The sequence below is a fragment of the Phasianus colchicus genome, chromosome 5, assembly GCF_987193195.1.
Source record: "Phasianus colchicus chromosome 5, bPhaCol1.hap1.1, whole genome shotgun sequence".
In the NCBI taxonomy this organism is placed as follows: domain Eukaryota; kingdom Metazoa; phylum Chordata; class Aves; order Galliformes; family Phasianidae; genus Phasianus; species Phasianus colchicus.
In genome coordinates this window covers 47,218,776-47,241,390 of record NC_143440.1, presented here as the reverse complement: position 1 = coordinate 47,241,390, position 22,615 = coordinate 47,218,776, and the positions used below count along the sequence as shown (strand labels likewise).

General features: G+C 39.5%; 1 protein-coding gene across 10 annotated transcripts in view; it reads left to right on the top strand.

The window, feature by feature from the left end:
- The window catches only part of SYNE3 (spectrin repeat containing nuclear envelope family member 3), a 61,249-nt gene extending 38,956 nt beyond the window's left edge, over window positions 1-22,293 (top strand). For 7 of the 10 annotated variants that reach the window (XM_031593039.2, XM_090141563.1, XM_090141565.1 and 4 more), the window contains one exon: window positions 10,206-21,435. In XM_031593039.2, the coding sequence (XP_031448899.2) occupies window positions 10,206-10,403 (198 nt within the window). In that variant the 3' untranslated portion in view covers window positions 10,404-21,435. Of the gene's footprint in view, window positions 1-10,205; window positions 21,436-21,460 lie in introns of those variants that run through there. The other 3 variants (XM_090141559.1, XM_090141560.1, XM_090141561.1) reach the window with 3 other exon arrangements.
- The last annotated feature ends 322 nt before the right edge of the window (window positions 22,294-22,615 follow it).

The following is a 22,615-nucleotide window of genomic DNA, read 5'->3' as shown; positions in this document are numbered from 1 at the left end:
GAAAAACAGAGAAAGTAGAGATTTACTTAATGTTATTAGACTAAATCCTTGCTATAAGAAGCAGAATTTCTCCTGTGAAGGAGTTTCTTTTGGAAACGATGACATAAGAAACAGAAGCAGTAGCCTAAAAGATAAGGACAAGCTTAAAGAAAACAAAATACTGCCAGCTTCTTATTTAATCCAAGAAGCTTTAATGATGCCTTTTTCATGAAGTCAGGGTTTGCTTTGTTTACAGACAGTTAGCTTCTACTTTCACTATTATTTCCCTTTCCTCCCATTTTCACAAGGAAAGAAGGTTCTATTTGTTCAATAGAACATAAATTGTATAAACAACATTTTGCATGAATATGATCACATAGTCATCTCAAGTCAAGCCCTCCATTTCTTCAGTTGCAAAAAATATCTCTTTAGAATGAGACCAATATTTGAAGGGTACAATACAGTGCACTTTTAGTATGGTCAGAAGTTAAAACTTCCTCTTTCAGATGAGATATTTCTCTGGTGCTCAAATGGCATAGCATCTCCCATATTTTTCCCCAATGAAGTACTGATCTATCCATGGTAGATCACACACCTCCTGCGTAGTTTTGGCCACGTTTGGCTCATAGAGTTTCCATTCTTGCCTGTCTGACTCAGCATAAATTGTTCAGTATTGGTAAAATGAAAAGAGTATAGAATTTATCTGGTTGGAAAAAATCCAAAGTTTTAATTACCTGGTGCAGTGGCAGCCAAACATATAGCAGAGCTGCCTTCTGCTAGAGGAGGCCTAAAGGAATGGTTTTGAAGGCTGACTGTGGAATTCAGTTGGATAGAGTGGGGAAAAAAAGTTGAAAAAAAAAAAAAAGTGTGTGTGTATGTATGTATGTATATATATATATGTATGTATGTATATATATATGTATATATGTATACATAAAATCTTGAAGCATCACCTTGAGACATCTTCACTGAACAATTAGATATCAATTTTTAATTCATCCATCTCTCATGACTCAGGGTATGTGCCATTTATTCCTCAACTTCTCCAAAAGAGACTGAAGTCTTCTGTTAATCTTCAAGGAAACTGCAATAATGTAATGGCGGGCAGCAAACATTTGTCAATTAGGTCTATAGCAAAAGCGCAGAAAAGCATTCTGTGTGTTTTTGATAGCTACTGAATACAAACAAAGAGAACAGTTTGGAGTGGGAAGAACTGAAATACTTCATATGAAGAAAGGAAATGGTTTCCATTCCACCAACAAGTTATTTGCAGTTTCCTCACAGCCAGTACAGATGTCAAAACCTACACCTTGCTCACTGAAGTGAGATTCTGCCTACTTCAGAATTTTCAGTCTCTATGTATACTGTGTCTATAGTCAGAATTCAAGTACATACTCGCAACATAAGTGAGGTATCTTTTTTTCATTCATGCTGAGGCTTTTATCGGGATGTGAGCATAACTTGGTTGAGCAACACTTGAAATGGAAAACAAGGTTGACCCAGTGTGGATGCACTGCTGTTCAGGCTGAGAGGAAAAGCAAACCAACTATAGAATTAGAATCTGTGAAGTTTATTTTAAATTCAGATTCAACACTTAATGTGTAGCTAGAAATGAAAGAAAGATTAGACAAAACATTTTTGTATGTTTTGAATATCATTTCAAAACCCTGGTGAAAAAAACACTCAGAATGGCTGATCTTGGGAGTTCATTCCTGCAGAAAGTACCCATGGTTGGGGCAGCATCACTGTACGAGCTACATCCAGTGGTTTGCATGCAGTGGGAGGTTTGTGGATCCCTGCTTGGGGATCAGGTTACCTGTAACTTCTTAGCTCCCTCCTGTTTCTGGGCCGCACAGAATCTGCAGAGGTGGCAAATTTTTAGGCATTTTGGTCTGATCTCTGCTTCTGCAACATGAGATCCCTAGTGGCTCTGCTTTCTCTCATGTTTGAATCATAAATATATTGCAGCCACAGCAGATCAACCTGGAAAATGGGGGAACGCAGCTGCAGGTAGTCTCAATCCATTGCATTCTGTTATTATTCCATTTCTAGCCTGCAATTCTCAGTGTTGGCCAGAATAGAATCTACTCCACATTTATTAATATGCTTTATTCTGATTAATCCTTCACTGAGGACATGCCTTAAGTCACTGGTGCCATTAGGAACATTATGGGGCTAATGATTCTGAGGTGAGCAGCTTCTTGTTGATTAACAAAAAACAGTTGCAGGAAATTGCACTGGCTACAGTGAATTTTTAGCAGGTGCCAGTGACGGGGCAATGTTGATGGATATTTCTGCAGGGCACCTAGCACATTCAAGAATGCACTTGAGCAAGAGCTCAGTAATAAATATGATAAAAGTTACATTCTAAAACTGGTTCCCAGCTAACTATAAATACTCTATGAGCATTCTTAGCATAAATAGGAAGTCAGAAGCTCATTATTTATAGTCTAAGTAGCACTGTTTGGTTTATTTTCTCAAGTGCTCAGAGCAATTACACTTCCTTGCTATACAAATAATTCTGGCTTTATTGTTTGTACAAACAAAATAATTAGCATTCATTACATCAGTGGTCAGCTAATTGCTTCTTTTGAGATTCTGCTAAGAATAATCTCCTATAACACGGGGACAGAAGGAGCGTGTAATTTAATCTTATTTAGAAACATAATTGATCCGGAGTCAATCACATTACAGCAGCCATTCAGGAAATCTCTAGTGCAGGAGTTGCCACAACTTGCCATGAAGAAAGCAGTTCTGCTTTGTCCAAGCACAGAGGTGACAAGAATTCTTCAAGTCAGAAAGCTATATTACAGAATGCACAACGTATTTGTGCTAGTGGTGCATTTATGCTGAAACGTGTGGCCCATTTATTTTCCTGAAATCCTGCTGGTGTATCACACAGGGACTTTTCATATGTCTCTTACCTGATTCTGCCACTTCTGTGTTTTGATGATGCTCTGCCTCTAAAGCAATGCTCTTGCAAGACGGAGAAATATCTTGCTTCTCAGGATATGTTGTCCTACTGCTGTTAACTTCTCAGATATACTGATTAAGGGCATCCGGTTTACTAGCTTGCAGTGGCTCTTCTGAGTGAAGTGGTAGAGCATTGCTTTTAAATACAAAGTGTGTTTGGTTACGTTATATTTCTTACGAGTGTATTTAAAACTAGTGACGTGTGTTTTCATTTGTTCATATTTTCCTTCATTATTTGTTTGACACAAATCATTTATTCAACTACTTCTATTGAACCACTGCTCACCATTTTCTAACATCTTTATATGTCAAAACTCTGACACTATATATGTATTACATAGACACATTTCATTGCCAACAAATGTATCATATAGGTTAGTAATCACTAAGAATCAGTGTTATTGAGCAAAATGGGAGTAACTTGCCATAAAAACTTTAAATTGAGTACCTGAAGTGTCTTGTTAACTGATTTTAAAAACAGTTACCTTAGCTGAGATTTTTAACAGCAAGTTAAAAGCCTTTATTTAAATATCTTTTAAATATCATTGTTCTACAATACATTTTTATCAGGGATTGAAATCAAAGTAATGATACTGACTGGATTTCCAGAGTACATATTTGAATAGTACTGATTTTAAAACTTCTTACTCTGTTCTGAAACTTTTCCAAATACTTCATTTATGATGTTTAAGGGGGAAAACGTAACTCACTCCATTGCTGTTGTTTGTGAAGAAACCCTTCAAAATTACCCCTCTGGCAGTTTGCCCTTCCATATATTATATTATGTATTCTTATAACATTGAACTAAGAACTTTTTAGTGACCTATCCTACTTTCTGCCTTACCAGTGTTCCACAGTGCTTTCTAACTTTTTTCCCACATCAAGCACCTTATGGATAAAGAGAAATCAGTTTCCACTTCAGTTCATGTGCAGAAGGTGGGAAAAAATGGGACTACTTGTGTTTGCCTGGAAAAATTACAGAAATGAGTGCTGTTTTAAAGGATCAGGCAGTAGCTCTTGTGCTGTGGCATGCTTATCCTAAAAGCATGTCATGTTGTTTATGCACGCAGAAGCTAACCTTTATAAATCCGTTTGTGTCACAGTAGCATATGGCACAGTACTTAGTTTTAAGAGACTTTGCAGCAGAAAATCTGAAATATCCGCCATATGTGGCTTCTGTAACCTCACGTACAAACTGCTGGCTTTTCCATGTTTTCCATTTCTTTTAAATCAGCCCTTCATCAAAGATTCTAATTCATCATCTGGCTGTGTTGAGGTACTCCAGGATCTCCCTAAGGGAGAAAACAAAGCTTGCAATTTGCCTGTACACTTACTTATGTATATACATTTATTCTTTTTAAAATTTAAAAGAACATTAAGGTTGCAAAGTCAAGCAATCTGAAGATAGAAAATGTCAGGGCTAATATTGCTTGTGAGGCCTCAGTTAACCTTCTTTCAGCACATAGATTCTTGTACCTCTCTATTAGATGGAGAAAGATAAGTGCAGGACTCAGCCATCTTCACTTATTCCTCACTGCTGGTTACCTAACCTGTGCAGCATTTGCATTAAGGCAAGTATGGTTCTGAACTGAGTGGCTCATTTTCCTTTTGCAGAGACCAGAAAACCTCTAATCAATGGTATCCAACTCTTAGTTTCTGCTGTGGTGTATGGGAATGAGCCACTGCTTTGTCTCAGAGCATGCTGGTTGCTCAGATCTGTGGGGTCAGTGGCATCCAGCTCCTCCAATTAGGACATCAGCAAGTAAAAAATTCCTTCACTCTTGAAAATACCAACTGTGATTTGCAATATGTTGTGCATCTGATAGGGATGCTCGTGGCTCCTTCCTGGGAACTACTGAGGAGTTCCAACTAATCTCACATAGGGGTAAAAGTCCAACTCACTTCGTGTTGTGAGAGCAGCCTCTGCTCCCGCAGGATCTGGTCTTATCCAATTGTCAGTACTGGCCTCTGTGAGCAACAGCTGAATTCGTTTCTAGTGGCATTTCAAGTGGCAGGGCCTCTCAGAGGCAAAATATTACTGATAAAGGCAACTGACCATAAAAAGGTTATGGTACATGACAGTGGCATACTTCTATTTAGAAGAATGGTAAACTGCTGTTACTGCCTTCTTGGCAGCTCTGTTTATTCTCAGAGGAATAATGAAGTAGTAAAATTCACACCCATGTAGGTGATCCCTTCCAAATGTTTTTCCTCTCTCTTGCTGTAGTCTAAGCCCATTACGTTATGATTTGCCAACTGGGGAGATACAGGCCAGGATTCATCCTGTCTAAGCATTTAACTCGAGAGTTTTCATGAATCATGAATAGTGCAGAGTACAGGTAGGGATAGACTTTCTACAAGAACTGGGGGTTAGGTTCAAGGCTAACACAAGGAGTTTTCTTCGTGCCACCGTTAGTTGACCTGTAGAACTCCTTGCTGAAGGATATTGAGGATTTATGCATAGATTGAGGTTTGCATAGATTCGAGAGGAAACTGGATAAGTACAAAGAAGAAAGATTTATTGAGTGTTAACTAGATAGACAAGCTGCATCAGACTGAGGACATACTCAGAGCTGAAAGCAGCTGCAGCCAGAGAATATTAAGGAGTAGTTTCCCTTATGCATGGGAAGAGCAGGAGTTTTCAGACAGCACTGCTCTTCCTGGGATAATCTGTCAGTGAAATGCTCTAAGATAAAATGAATTAATCCAGATGCGATCTTTTTCCTCTACTGAATCATTGATTCTGTGGTGCAGGTATGACTTCTGTCAGACATGTTGGTGACTGACATAAAAAAGCATCAAGAAAACCATTAATGAGAATGATGTTAGATAATATACTCCTCTGCTTCCTCATATAGTTGGATTAACAATTTTTCACACATCCAGGAATGTGGTCAACGGCAAACCAGGGGGTGCACTGATTTTTAGAAAGCACTTCAACAAAATATACAGGAATATTAGGTAGCAAGTTCTAAAATGCTTTTCTGCTGTTCCTGTCCAAGTGATTTTCACAGTGCATTGGGTAAGGAGTTATTAACTGCAAACAGATTTAAGTAACCAAAGACTCCTAGGTCTAAACCAAAGCTTGTCATTCAAACTCCCCAACATGAATCAAGTACGAATATGAATGTTCACAGCTAATGCAATTCATTTGGTAACAAGCGTGCATTTAGCATTACACAAAATACAGCTGTTTACCTCTTGACAATCCATGGTTCTCCTGATACTTTGAGGGACAAAGGGTAGGAACAGGCATTTATCCTTGATGGTGAACTTTAAATGTATATTTTCATTTTAAATATCAACCTATTCCTTTTCTGCGTGTGTTTCAAAAATGTCTCTGGCACTTTGGCTCAATACCCAAGTATTCCAACTGTTATTCTAAGATGGTGGAAATTAAAGTTCTGTTGACTTCAGTGGAGCATTGCCAGTTTTCCTCAGAGAAGGATCTGGTTTCAGAATATTTTGTGAGCCTGGATCTGACACACACTGCAGACACCGTGGGTGATGGGTAGTAGCTGTACTGATGCCAGTAGCTGCAGTGACTGGAAAAAAGGAATTCCACCGTGTAGTGAGGTTTGTGGTTCCCACCTTTGATCTCACATGGAAATGGAATGTACAAACTGTCTTTTGCAAAGGTGAAACCGTGTCAGACTGTCCTTTTCTAACCCAGAATGATGTGCTAAATTGTTGGGAGTGTGGTCCTGAATCCCAGTACACTTGTACAGCCTTGATCACCCCTAGCCCAGCACAGCGGAGGTTTTAACCTTGGCTTCAGAAATTCCCTGTTGGTCTGTATTCACAGGTCACCACAGCCTGAAAGTATCTCTCTTGCAGTACAGAAAAAATATCTTGATGTAGCCTTAGTAAAACTGAGCTTCTTTGTTCATACTTGTGAGAGGGCCCGGAACTTCCATGCTTTTTCAGCTGTATAACTCAACTATTTTCTACCCTTAAACTGTTGCACCTCTAGCAGTGCTAACACATGCACACACATAATCCTGTCACAAATGGTTCCAGACAGCTCAAAACAACAAAATTAATGTAGGATTTATGTACATAAGACTACCAGAACTACATGTAAGTAATGAATTCATTTGTAAAGGTATCAGTTGAACTCCATGAATAAGTATTTCTCTATACAGACTTTATTTAGTTGTCTCTCTGCATAATCCTGCTGCAAACACTGTAGTTATTGGTAAATCTCCCATGGATTTCAGTGTGTGCAGGTTGGGGCCCTCATATAATAAGGACTTATCATTGCAAATTTGCTGAAAGCACCAAACTCTCACAGCTCTTGTGTGCCTCATCTTCCATCCTGCAGAGATATCATAATGCTATGGTTGTGATAGGAGAGTCATTTCCATGGCAACAAATGGATTCAAAAATGTAAGATTCTGACCTTGCTGCATGGTCAAACAAAACAGAGAAGCTGGGTAGCAAAGACAGAAGTTCATCAAACACAAATGCCTATAATCCCAGCAAGACAGCAGGAGACAAGCAGCAGATAAAAACAAAATATTTATCCTTCTCTGAAATTCTACCCCCAAGCAAAATTTCCTCAATAGATTGTCCTAATGCTAGGATCTGCTGTGGTTAGCCTCAGCATCTTACCCTACATAAAGCTCCAAGAGGAGAAAATGATAGCTTGTTGATAAGGCCATTTCTAATTATATTTTTTTTCTGTGAATTAGCTTTACAAGGTAGTACCCTTTTACAGCTCCTTCCCATAGATCTAAAAACAATGCACTTGATGAACAATGTTTGAATCTCATCTTATTCCTTAGAGTTGCATTAATAGTCTTTGCTTTAGAGTCAGTGATCTGCTCTGAATGAAATGTTGAATCAGTATTGATTTGGGGTAGGAACAGTGTGTGTGACATTGGAAGTGTGGTCATAATAGGAAACCAAAGACAAACCTGAGTGACCAAAGGACACCTGCTTCCTGGGTTGTGATGGGCGCAGGGATGAGGCACAACTGAAAAAACCCACTATTACCTACCAGCTCATAGGCAGGAGGATGGGTGTTGCAGCTGATTTAGGTAGCTTTCAAATTAAACATTGAAGGATGTATAGCTATTAATCATGTTTTAGGTGGTGCTACTAAGTCTGGCAGTCCTTGCCACAGCCGAGTGTCAGAGACAGATGGACTTCTCATTCCCATCTGGAGTTTGTAAAGAACATCTTGTGACTCTCAGCCATAATGAACTGTTGAGCGGTTAATTGCATGTCAGGATCCTTGCCTTTAATAACATCAGCATTAAACCCTATCATGTCTCAGTGGTAGAAGGAACATAGTTGGAACCTCCCAGTGCAGAGGTAACTCCAATCTGCTCTTTCACTAGAACTTCTTATCACTAGAACTACACTCATTAATAAATAAACCTACCCATGTCTTCTGGAACCTGACAAAGGCTTTTTCTTTATAGACGGCATACTATAATAAATGTACAACATACTGCTGCATATCACGGATGGGATGTAATGGAGAATTAAAAACAAGTAATGGTCAGTGAAAATGGAAGCTGTCAGCAACAGTAGACAGTAGGCAGAGGTGACTCTTCTGATTCAGCCAGGGTAGTGAAGCTTTGATTTGGTGAGTAAATGCTAGCTGTAACCAGGAAAGTTCCCGAGGGTGCTTGAAGTCAGAGCACCCCGGCACCCTGACATACACATAGCCTTCTGACAGTGCCAGTGTCCAGGGACATGAGCTTTTGTTACAGCTGAGATACTGTAAGCTGAAATGACAGACTAAGCAGCTCTGCTGCCTCTTCATCTGCTCAGTGTCGTAACCAAATCTCATCAACGCCCTGAAATAATGAAAGCAAACCCACTACAGCAGGAGGAGAATTTCACAGCACAACTGTCACATCTGTAACTGCAGCTATGTATTTGCCTTCATAATTAAATCTGTAAACATTTATATAGTGCTACAGGAGAATGGGAAATTTAGAAAGCAGTAGAAGAGACCCTTAAAAAATGAACAGAGAGTAACTACTTCCCTCCACCATCATTCTGCTGCTTATCTTCTCTGCTATTTCCTATAGACTGTTCATGATTCAGCGGGACAAAGGCACTGCCCACTAAACCATACATCCAGCCAGAAGTCCTCATTTTGTTGTAGTACTGACACTCCCCGTGGCTTGAACACAACCCAAGCTCATCTGAGTTAACTTCCTTCTGTGGAAAACATGGATCTCACTTCAGTGGATATTCTGAGTGGATATTCATGATGTAGGTTGATACCTACTGCTGTAGCAGCATTAAGCATTAATTCTATGTTCTGAGTATAAATCCATTTTGATGAAATTAAAAATGGATTACTGAGCCCTGTTTTTCTGGAGGCCCTTACAGATTGCTGATATTTAATGAAGTTTGCACAGTTCAGTCCATTGGCAGGAAATATGCAAGAATGCTGTCAGAGAAAATCTCACTTCTTAATTAATTTTTTCTGAATTTTTTTAGCTCCAAATATGTTCTCTCCTGGTTGTGCTCATCCAGATTGAATTCATGAGGTTAAGAGAGCTGCTCTGAGTTTGCACCAGCATAAAGGAGAAATAACATGACTTCTGTGTGCCTCTTCTGTGGCTACTCAGCAATAAATGTGACCTTAGTGTCCTTCCCAGGGTCAGTGTATTGTTATCTCATTCTTTCACATCTGATGAAAGTGTAAGAGGAACTGAGGCAGACTGCAGTACAGGGCCCTTTTTCTTGCCACCAGCCTCTTACACCCTAAGTCAGGATTCAAGGAGCACATGGTAGCTGGAGAGAGGATAACCAGCTGCACATGCTACAAATGTGGCTTCATCTGCTGTCAGAAAGCAGAAGGCTGGGTCCCCTCTTCTAGGCACCAGCACCTGTATTTTACTGCCATGACATATTGATGCTGACCTCTTGTGCCTTATGCTGACTGTGAGCAGACCAATTGACAGCTTTGGTGTAAGCATTCATAACCTCCACTTTCTGATTTGGAAAAGGACTTGGAGGCGATCGTTTTCTTCCCTTAAAAAGTCAGCAGTGTTTTCCTCCTAGAACAAAATTTTCAGCAGTAAATTCTTTAAAATAGTGACATAGTCCCTAAAAGAAATGGTTTAAGCACCAATGTCACTCAGCTGCAGCTAAGCACTCAGGCTGGACACTGAGAACTGTTTTGCTGTGGACAGTGTGGGTTCTGCCCCTCTACCTTGCAGTTTGCTGTACTTGACATGCACCTCTTTATTTTTCTGAGCTGCTCTTTGATTTGTGTCTTTCAGAAGCGTTCTGGAGGCATGTGCTCTTTCTTGCATCGAGTATGCTGGGCATCGCTACCATTGCAACTGCTCCTCTTGTTCCTCCTGCTCCTGGCCTTCCTCCTGCCCCTGGCAGAGAAGACGCACAGCTGCACGCTGGCCAACAACTTTGCTCGCTCCTTCAACCTGATGCTGAGATACGAGGGCCCACCTCCAACCTAACTACTGGACATGGCAAGAGGTGACTCACAGAAGCACAGACTCATTTTTTTTAATAATTGCAAGTATTGTAGATTTTAGAGCTTCTAACAAGGCTGTTTTATCAACTGGATATATCACAAAAATGCATCATAAAAATAGTCCACATTGTTCAAGCATATGAGCAAAATTAATATTTTTACAGTATTTTGTTATTATATTTATAATGTGTATATAGAGATTGTGTATGAGTGTGTATATATATATATACATATAAATATATATATAAATGCACATCTGTGGCCATACAAACATTCACCATCCACTCATCCACTGTTTGAGGGCAATCCTGCAGTGTTTCTGTTTTTACTGTCTTTCAACGAGGACCACTGAATGATGGTTTTGCTGTTGTTATTTCGGGTGTTACTTAAAATCAGCTTTTTGTTATTTACAAAAAAGTCAGCATGTATGCAAAGGTCTGAGTGTGCACCAGAGTACGAACAGGAGAACCATTTACAGAGGCTGACATTTAGCTGAGGAAAAATGGGACAATTCTATTTAAAATCTTGATCTGTTTTTTCAGTATTCAGATGCAGGTATTGCAGAAGGTAATGGAAATTTTTCCACTGACTTCAATAGGAGTGGGGGTGGGCCTTCTCTTGTTCTCGCTTTTTACCAATTACTGTGTTCTCCAACCCACCCAAATCAGGAGAGGTAGAATACAGTAGGAGGAAAGCTGGGAAAAAAAAGACTTTTTATTATACATCTCTGCAGAGAACCTTTAAAATAAGGTCATAATTTTCTGAACAAATTCCTGAGCACTGAACAGAACCTTATATCAGTGATTTTGTCTCCAAAAAGCAGTGGAGGGTTTTGTTTAGTTTCGTTTGTTTTGTTTTGTTTTGTTTTACTTTATGCAGAGGCATTCAGGAATGGATCATAAAGCCTGAACAGTGTGATACAGCCTGCTTCAATATCAGCATTGCAAAAGTCAGAAGTATTTTAGTAATACCATCCTGGAAAAAAGGTTCATTCCTAGGATGTTTTTACATAATGGTTTGTTAAACTGGTGTAAACTTAATGTATCAAAATATAGATTTCTCTACATTCTAAAGGCTTGAGATGATGACAGTTTGCCATTTATTTTCCTAGTTTATGCTTGATTTATAAAAATTTTAGATGTACATTTTAACATGGTGTTTTAATGTAAAAGCAAATGTCAGATTAACTGTGATGAAACCATTCTTGATGGTGTTTTACCTCATTGGTTCATTGATTCCTGAGAGAAAAGGAAATTCAAAATTTCTAAAATTTCTATATCTTAATTTCCTTGCATTTGAGTCTTGAGTAGTAACCAAGAGGAAAATAAATAGAAGAAAAAGAGGAAAATTTAACAGGAGAAACAGTTATTTTTTCCCACCCTGGCTTTCTTGTAGAAGCTTGTCTTGTCAGTACCAGGAGATGGTATTTGGTGTTTTCCAAATAAGCTTCCAAATAATATTAAATCTTGTACAGGTAAATTATTTAGTAGCTAGGGGAGCTAAAGAAGGGAGTTGTTTTTCTTTAACAAAACCACGAAAGTTTTGCTAAATAAAATAAAATCAGCAAAATATGACTAGAACAGGACGGCATAGCAGCAAGCAGCTCAGAGGAATGGAGAGAAGAAGAAAAAGCAGATGTGAAGAATAGATGAAGACAGAGAAGGAGGAATCCACAGGCTCATAAAGCCTATGAAAGTCTCTTGAAAAATAATAAGGCTCTAAGCAGGAAAGGTTTCTGAATGTTTTTGATTCCCTCTTCCTGCAAAAGTACTGAAACTATCACATATTAAACACCTTTTCTTCAGTAAGACTTATCAACAGGGCCTTTCCTCAGTGTACTGGGGAGACTTCTGCCATCAGCTCTCTTTTGCTGCTTCTCCATGATGCTTCCAACTGCACTGCTTTTTCTAGAGTTGCATAAATATGTCAAATTTCTGCAAAGAGAGTAGATGAGTATATAACAAAGAGAAAAGATAGCAAGAGAGATATTTGGGTAGAGTGCAAGGAGAGGATCTGAACTGGTGCAAGTGTTGGGAGGCAGCAGGAGAGATGCAGTGTGGACTAAGCAGGGAGGCGAGGAGCAATGCTGAGTGATAACTAAATGCACTCCGATGTAAGCAGAGAGTGAGGAAAGGCAAAGTCTGTGATTTTGGCCACGGAGGAGCCAGATGGAGAGCTATAAGTCATCAGAGAGTGGAGTGAATGAATTCCTTCTTTGCAAACGTTCCTTCTGGAGGCGGAGGGCAAGCCTCCTTCTCTTCCCTCATTAGCTGTTCAAGAATCATGCACATTCCCGCAATGCTTCTCTAAAAATTGCTGCCAGCCCCAGGGGAAGAACCCTGTAGCTCCACAGCAAGGAGCTAATCATAATCCACATCTCCATTTCAAATTAAACGCTCTGACAAAAGAGAAGTGTGGGGGAAGAGGGGCAGTAACAGAACCTGTGCTATATGGTTCCGTGTATGTGTGCATGGTTCTCTGACACAGCCACATTGCCTTCTTTTTTTTTTTTTTCTTATTTTTTTGCCTTTCCATGTGAGGAAAGTAAAAGTGATGAAAAAGAAATTAAAAATAATGAGGAAAAGTATAGCTATAGGGGAGACCAGCAGGGAGATACACAAGATTTCCACAAAATCACACATCAGATTTCTTTTTGCCCTGCCTTTCTAATCTGGATGACTTTTATAGGTTGACAAATGAATACCAGCAGTATGCCACTGGGTAAAAATATTTTGAAGAAAGGACTGAACAGAACAAGTGCATCGTGACCTTGATATTTCAGTGTTGTGACACTTGGAAAAAAAAAAATTGTGACAAAAGCACTGTTGCTTTAAATCCTCTGTCTATAATCTTGGAATTTTTACTTTAAATCTCAGTAAATCTATTCTCATTAACTTGAATAATCTCAAGTAAGTGATGAAACTTTCTACATCTTTGCAATGGAAGCTATTCAAAGCACAGGACTTTGATTTTCAAAGCACTTACAACAAATTCACTTCTTTATAATGCCATTGGTCTCACTTTCCAATATGGGTGTGAGATAAAAATTAGGCCCTTTGTTTTTCTAAGAAGAAATTCTAGATATCACAAAAGTAAACTTGAGATGTAAATACAAGTTTGTCTTCTTTTTTACTCCCCTTTTTTTTTTTTTTTTCTGAAAAGTTACAGCTAATGATAGCTGGAAGTGTGCATAAATATTAATCAAGTCAATAGAAAGAACTATGAAAACAAAAGGCACTTCAACTTCCAGGAAACTGAGCTAAGCTCAGATTCCCAAAAGCACAAACTAACTCATATTATTTCCAAATCCATCCCTGAAGTCTTGAGCACTATTCTTAATGTCTGAATCTTTGCTCACAGGTTATTTGGGGATTATACCCTTGCTTTTGTGTCTATAAAACCCTCAGCTCATGGATCTCTGACATCTGTACGTAACTGAGATGTTTTATAACTCAGCTTCAGATTGGGGCCCCTGTCTCAAAATGTCCCTTACCAAAATCTGGGATGTACAAAACAGATAAGCATCCATACCTGAATGCTTCCACTACTTTAACACAGATTTAGCCAGTCAGAGTGCCAAAGCCCTATAAGATAGATTATGTTCAAACTTATAAACTGTTTCTGCATCTGACTCAGGCCACATAGCCCACATTGTGTGTAGATACCCAGCCTGTTCACAGAGCAGATTTCTCATGTTTCTGTCCAAGCGCTCTTGCCTGCCCTATTGGATCCGGTAGTTGATTGACCACATTAATGACTCTTCAGTGTTGAAGGCAAAATCCTATACTCTGGTGCCAATGCATTAAAGTAAGACTTCTGCACAGCCCCAAGGGCATAGTTCAAACCCAGCCTTTGGAGTGAAAGCAAGCCTACTTTATAAATTGTAATTGATTTTGTAGCCAGACGCTTTCAACTGAATTTTCCATGACTGCAATACTGTGCGGTAGAAAATTGTTATTGTGCCACGTGGCCCTTTCTCTAATTCCTACTAGCAATTTAGATTGTATTAAATATTATTTATATATGCATTTTCCAAAAATCTTTTTATGAAAAACATGTTCAGTTCTTCACATGCATTAAAAACATCATATTCCCCTGTTAGCACAGAATGGATTTCCAGAGTGATAATCATTTATTCCAAAATACCGGCTTATTTGTCCTGACTGAGACAATAACCTAATAGAAACAGCTGATAATTGTTGAATAATTTGCAGAGTTTTACAATGACTTTCCGTTTCTCCATTGCTGTTTTTGCTGGAATAATCAAAGGCCTCAGAAATAACAAATGTCTCCAAGAAGAATGCAATCACAAGATAGTCGTATGGTAGTCTCTAACACGTCAATGTTATGTTCTGTTCAACTACTCCACGGCCTCAGGAGTTTGCTCCGTCTGATCTCTTCTTCAGTATCAAATAGGAAATGTTGTACTTTGATGTGTGTGCACATCTCATTAACGCTAAGGAGATTTGAAGATTTCATATACGGGAATTCCTTTAACTTGTATTGACAGGAAAGAGCACTGTCTTCTTTCCTCAAGAAAAAAATAAAACTTCTTTATAAATAAAGAAGTTTTATAAATAAAACTTTTATATGCTCTGGATTCCCAGAGCAAACAGAGCTTTTTAGAATAACTGCAGGTTATAGATAAAATAATTTATTGCCCATATGAGTTTACAGAAGAAATAGCTTTGCCTTTAAAGAAATACCTCTGTAAGTTGCCCAGCAAATATATTTGCTAGGTGTCATAGTTGTCTCTCAGGTCACAGGTTATGTACCCAGCTGGCTATAAGAGACGCTTTTGGAGATTTTACTGTCTATTGATAAGTATCATTTGCTTATCTGCAGCTGAAAACACATTTGACCGATGGACTATATTGTCTTCTTCCAGAGTTGCTGAGGGCTATCAGAGATATTCTCAGTAGTTCTCAGTTCACTGGCCTCCTCTGAGCAACTACAGATCTAGTGCATTAATCCAGCTGTCAGTGGTTGGCAGCTCTCAGAAGCCAGTTTATTAAAATGCTAAAGGTAACATTGTCGGTATAGACATCATGGTTCATTCAGAAACCAATCATACTATTTTCTCCATATTTAAACATAATTATAAATAGGTTATGTTGGGTTAAAATCAAATTAGTCATAGGTGTTGGGAAACTGTGTGGCATTTTTTAGTCACTTTTTGACTGGCACAAGTATGTCTAAGAATTACTGGTTTATTTTGCACTTGCTCAAACATAAAACAAAGCAAAGATGCATGAATATAGCATATTTTTTTAATTAATAATCTCTTATCTATGCAATTTAAAATATGAATGTGTCTATCAGAGAGTTGTCAGTAGATATGGAAAACAAAGAAATAAATGTTAGAAATATACCAAATCAAGCAGTAGCCTGCATGACACCTGTTACCTAACCTACCTCAGGAATTGCCAGATGTTAGCTAGTAGCATCAGTGAGCCATCCGCCCTCCTATTAAACTATGTGGGAGATGAAACTACTGAAGGTACTACTGAAGGTACAATATCTCAGTGGCAGGGGACATCAAAAGACAACTTGGTATCTCAATGCCAGAGATGAACATGTAGGACTGACTTAACAAGAGCAACCCAGAACTAATGGCACAAGAACAAGCTTTGGCCATTTTGCCTGACTGACAAAATTTTCACCATGGCCATTGACATCATCCAGTTTCACCTTGCTGACTGTGGAAAGAGGTTTCCTTAGGCAGTTTCACTGTAGGTGAAATTTGAGCTTCAAGGATTTTTCTCTTAATAAATGCAGAATAAACTGCTAATTCAAACACCTCAGTGACAGATTAATTGTAGGTGGTAGGCACGTATGCTCCAGGAAAAGATACAGGAAATGCTATTGTAGATAGAAAGATAATCATAGAGGTCTCTGTTCAATCAATAGGAATTAGAGGTTCATTATAGAACTGAAATAGGAATTCATTTCCAAGTAAATGCTAAATGTGGTCTTAAGTCTTCTGGATTTGAGGGGTGAGCTTATTTAGTACCTTATTAAATGCTAGAGGCTTTCTGGCTTCTAAGCCATCCTAGCAATGAGTTCCATGTCCTCCTTCCAAGCTGTGTGAAAAAGGTATTCCAATGAACTGACTTTGCATTGGTGGGAATTGTTTGACTTTCTTCTTCTGGCCCCTGTGTGTTGAATCCAAGGAAACAGGAGGACCAGTGTTACCCTCTCCAAATCATTTGTCCTGCTTCTTTTATCACATCTTCTCTACTTTGTTTCCTTATTAAAGTGAACCTAGTCTTCTCTGCCACTTACTGTGTTGAAAGTCAGCCATGCACTTGACCATCCCTGTCACCATTCTCTTACACAGCACAGATTAGCCTACCCTTTGAATTTGTATTGTGGCCTTTTCTCAACAGAGCCCCTCAAAACAAATCCCTGCTAATCCCCTTCCTTGCCCGCATCCAGTCCTGTCTCCTGTGTTCTCTCCCAGCTGAACATCCTAATCCAAGCTTGATGGCCTGCCCTGTCTTCTCCTCCACTTGCAGTTCCTCCTGCAGATGCTCTGCCTTTTCCCATTTCCACCTGTACCAGAACAGTCTTTGGAGCCATCCAAGGGGCTCTGGTCCCTGCCACCATCTCTCCTGAGCCTCCTGACCAGGTCTTGCCCCCATCTGCCTTCTGTGGTAGCTCAGAGACTGTCTCAATATTCACATCTGCAGCTTGGAGTCCAAAGAAGTGCTAACAAACCATTATTGGTGATGAAAGCCCTGCCCTTAGTATTGTTCATAGCCTGCCCAGGTGCTTTTTCTCTTCTCTCTAATCAGGTTTTGATTGCTAATCCAATCATTGCACAAAGAAAATTGCCCATTATTTGACAAGGAGGGACAGAGTTTCAGTTTCAGATCTTATTACCCTTGGTTGTTGCTGCCTATGTAAATGCTACCATGTGCAGCTGAGCTGGACTGTCTCCTCAGTGCACTGTGCCCTTGAGCTGCCTGGAATGGCTGAATGTTCTGTTACACATCATCTTAAGCCAGGATCTCTTTTTTTTCTTTTCTTTTTTTTTCGTTAGAAAAAAAAGTTGTCAATTTTATCAAGGTGGTTTCATTATGCTCCCTAACAAACTATTTTAGTTCAATTTTATTTGGTCAAAAGCTATATGTTAAAAAAGAGAGGGGAGTTTGGGGCAGCTGAAAACCAAAGGAAGGCTGTAGCTGCCGGCTGGCACCATGCTTTGCATGAGGCCTTCAGCCAGGGCCTGGAGTTGTTACTGCTCCTAAATGCCCCTGCTTTCAAAACCAAATTGTTTTTTGTTTGTTTTTTTGTTGTCAAGTATAATAAGCATTGAACACCACAAGCTTGGTTTCATTACAGATATTAATACTTCTGTATGGTATTTTCCATGGCTAAGAAATACATATGTGTGTATATACGAGGGCTACTCTGAAATTAATGCCTCCTGTGTTATTATGTTGGCCCACGATGTCAGAGGCAGATGTTGGTGGTATGGCAGTAGGGGCTGAGCCTTCCCACCAATATTTTGTTGCTGTGTGACAGTCAACAGAAGAGGGGCACTCTGACAAATTGGCATCTGACATGGAAGCACAGATGAAGCAAAAGCTTGTCATTGAATGTGGAAAAAATGGCGCCCACTGACATCCATTGATGCTTGGAGGATGTCTTGGGAGATAAAGTGGTGGATGTGAGCACAGTGAGGCAGTGGGTGGTGCATTTCAGCAGAGGTGACAGTGACAGTGGGATTTTTACCAGTGTGGCACACAGGTTTTTATTCATTGCTGGCAAAAATACAGAGCTAATGGTGGTGACTATGTTGAAAAATTTTGTAGCTAAAATTTGCTCCATCAAATACTGTTACCGTGCTTTTTGCATCTGTGATAATTTCCATGAAAGAAGTAGGAGGCATTAGTTTTGGAGAGACCTATATACATGTAATGGGTGTGTAATTATTGTTCTACTTAAAGAAAGATGACATTCCACTTCAATGTAACTTTCAAGTGCAGCTTTTAGAAGTAATTATGTCTTAAAAGGAAGCTGAGAATGTTTAGAGGTATGTGTTTAATAAGCTTTAATAAGCTTTGAGTCAGGGCTTCGGCCTCTGAGGTGAAAAGCATCCAGGATTATTTCCCATTACCTTCCCAGATCAGATCCTGTAAGAGTTTAACCTGGGAAGCACAGGCTGAGCACTGACTATTTCTGAAGGTATTTGGCTGCTGCATGTTTTCAGTGTGTGTCCATTCTCAAACAGCAGTTCCTGCTCTGTACAATTGGTTGACTGGAAGTCAGCAATGCTTCTTTGAAACCCTGACTGGTTTTGTCTCAGTGAATGCATTGCTTTTAATCACTGTCATTATTTCCATTTTTTCCTTCTAATTTGTGTTAACCCAGTTTATCACTGATTCCGGGAGAGTGTCCTCCACCTGCCAAGTCTCCAGGCTGGCCTCTTACCTTCCTCTCATCTCTTGCAGCGTGCTGGACCACTGTGAAACAATTTTATGAGCAATATGACTGGTGTTGCATTCTTCTGTCATTGTCTGTTTTAATACGTAATGCTGCACTGATGTTAAATGTAGTAGGAGACCCAGAAATTGCATTGTTGTTTGCTAGCAATATAACTGACTTGCAGTGCTTCTGCAGAGGACTTGTCCACACTTCTCAAAACAGCTGGCTGTCTCGGGCCCAATTTAATGAACAAGTCTGGATTATAAACTACCTTGGGTCTCCTCACCAGCACGCCATCAATCTTACTTCCACCCATTTATGTGCTTTTGTTTAGTTTTAAGCTAGAAGAAAATTTAAAGAAATGTGCTAAGACTCCCTTCTAGGATGCACAGATATCCTAGAACCATTATGGTTCACAAAAAAAAATAGAAGGAATCTACTCCTGTTTTGAACAAAATTAATAAGAGCTTCTAAATAATGTATTTAAAAGTTATCAAGAACAAACCAAGGCGAAGTTTTCTATAATCAATCCACTCTCTGCTTTTAATATGAAAGTTTGCAAATATCAAGGTATTCTTTTATAAGTGGCATTGGATGAAAATGAGAATTCTCCAGAATTAGGTTTATTGATATGGATCTCAATTTCACCTGTGTGCCCCATGTTAGATCACCTCCTTCTGGGCATCAAGAAAACCTAGGGCTGATCACATAAGAGCACACATTGTGAACAGTTTTAATTCTTTAGAGCTCCTCTGAGGGGCCAGGGCTGGCAGTGGGGAGGAGCAGAACCCCATGCCCTCTGCATGTTGAAATCCTGCCTTGAGTTCAGGCCTCCCCCACCAGCCCAGCTTCTCCTGAATGCTAATACTTAAGTCGAACAGAAATGTTAGGGGCAATTACAGTGTGAACATCTCTTCTTGTTTATGTATAGTAGCTGATAGGAGAGTCTGTAATAATAATCAGTGTTTGTACATGTGCTGTTCAATGTAACCACTGGGTACAGAATACTTTTCAAGTGTCACAATAACTGGATTGATGTCACTTTTTGCTTGTATGAATAATTATTTGCATTGCAGGGACCAGTGCCACTTTTGTCATGTTATTTATGATTTTAAAATACATTTGTGATAAATTAGGCTCGTTCCTAAGGTAAACAATACCAGAGCCAAGCAGCTGCCTCTGTACATGTGCATGTTATCACAGCTGATATCAAGTCCAAGGCAGACTCCTTGTCTTGCCCAGACCTTTCCTTAACCTTTCTGGCTTATTCAGGGAAATGCGGACCAGTCTATTTTCTTATAAAAGTGGCTTTTTGAAAAGATAAACTTATTTTTTAAAACCTTTCTTTGTATAACTATTGATTCAGAAGGACTGTAACACTCATATTTTTCTAAACTGCCTATTGCCTGTTGGAAAATAATATATAAATATATATTTTATTCTACAGATTTCCGTGTAGTTTTGAAGACCTTTGTTTTCATATATGTCCTCCTGTATGCTAGAATTATCTCCAGGAGCTGTAAGCTTCTGTATAATGTCTCTATGAAATCATGTAAAAATAGAACTGCATAGAAAGACTGACTTTATTTTTCATTTAAATTGCCGAAGCTGAGATGTCCTTAGTGTTATTTTACACAAGATGTGCGGAAAGAAATCAGGTCATTTTTTTGCAAGTCTGGGCTGTGTTATGTAGCACTTACTAAAAAGTCTTGACTGAAAATCAAGAGAGTTTATGCTGGAAATGCTGCCAGCTTGGGGCCTGATTCTGGAATTTATTCACACTGTTTAGGAACTTATTTCACAAACAGTCCCGTGAAATTTCACAGGACAGATTACAAATAAGAGCCTCTGATAGATGAATAGCAGTGCCAGACTCGGGCCCTTTTATGATAAAGAATGAGACTTTTTAGCTGGGGAAGAGGTTATATTCTCAGTGCCTCAGGACAGCATTTTCATTCCCTTCTGCACTGCGAACCTGCTCCTTCTGCAGCTGAAATAGTGGATTAAGCACCCAATGCAATAGATATCTGCAGTGCAATCTTGTGGAAATGGCCTGATTTCATTCTTCAGAGCAGCAGCGGGGGCACCTGTGCAGTGGAGGCTCACAGTGTGTGCTGTGATCGTGGTGGAGCATGGCAGGAATTCTACTGTCTGCCTGCAAAATTACTGCTTGTTCATCAGCATTGCCAAAAGTGTATTTTCTCAAGTAAAAAGAATCTGATTCCGTATGACTTTTCCAGGAATAAAGGGCAGCTGGGTTGTTCTGTGCTCAGGCCACATTATTCTGAAAGTTCATCCTTTAATGACAAATGAAATATGATGTGGCTTTGCTGTTGGCAAGCAGGATAAAGAGACTGGAAGTTCCTAACCCTTAGACCCAGCCTTGTAACTGTGCTGATGCTCCACTCTTACCAATGAACTGTGTCGCCTCAAGTTACAAAGTCAGAGTATTTCACTGCATGCACCCTTTTCTGTAATAAGAAAAATATGTATTTGGTGTTGCAGTTATAATGCAGTAAATAAACACATACATATTTCTTTTTAAAAACTTTTAAATTGTTTTGGGGAGTGATTCACATTTTCTCTGTGTTTATTTCTCATCATCAGAGCATTTGGGCTGACCTGGAAACACCCAGAGCAAGTGAAGCAAAGATAAAATTGCTGCTGATGGAGGAAGGTTGTGCAGAATGTATGTGCTCCATTCTAACCCTGTGAGATTCAAATGCCAGCTTTTCTGTAACACCGTGCCACTGTTTGAATAGAATTCTTTGGAACACAAAGAAAATGTGCATTTGCTAAATCACATTACAATTCAATATCATTTATTGGGGTTAGGCTCTAACACCACCTCTTTCTGTTGCACCCCTCAGTCCTAAACCTACTGAGACAAAGGCGGATTTTGTCAGATCCTCAGACCTGAGGTTGCCTCCAGCCCCGTGCAGTAAGTGAGCAGTGTGCTGCTGTAGCCGCTGCTGGCATCTGTAAAGACTGATGATCACAACACACGTGTGGGGATGCACAGCTCTCATTAGCAGCCAAGTCATTGCTGTTTTCTTTCCTGAGTTGTTACGAGACACAGCCTGCCAAGGTCTCTGGCATGAAAGGGCTCCGCAGGCAGTTCCTTCTGGAGGAGTGGGAAACCACTGCGATTTTAGGTTAACCCACAGGTTGGGTTCCCTGTTGCCTTTATGAACACACTGATCTTTAGCCAGGCCTTTGTGACTTCTCTCAAAATGCGTGTGATGTGGCTCTGTGCCTGCCCATAAGCTGTCTCCTGCTAAGGCCCCAGAAGCACAAATGCAAATACTTTGGCTGACCATAGCTGTGTCAAGATCAGAACAGCAGCTCAAATCCCTCCCAGAAGAGAACAGTGTAAAACAAGTGAAAGCTATGAAGGGAGGCAGATGCATTGCTCTGAGGGCTGCAGCCAGTGCATGAAAGAAATCTTTTTTTTTTTTTACTTTTGAAAAACATATTTTCATCTTGTAGTTTCTTTTTTTTTTGTGCAGCCAGAGGCCAGGTCCTCTGGAACAAGCGAGGAAATTTGGGATTACTCAGTTTTGTCTTAGACATTGTACGTAGACAGAGAAGTCTGTCTTCTAGTAGGGAGGGAAGAAACAGGCCTGGAAGTAGATTAGACAGCTCACATTTTTCTGGTGGATAAGCATTTTGTTGATCAAGTACAGACTGCAAACAACTCTGCAAACAACTCAGGGGGAGCAGTACAACCAATGAGAATTATTATGAACATTTCAGAACATC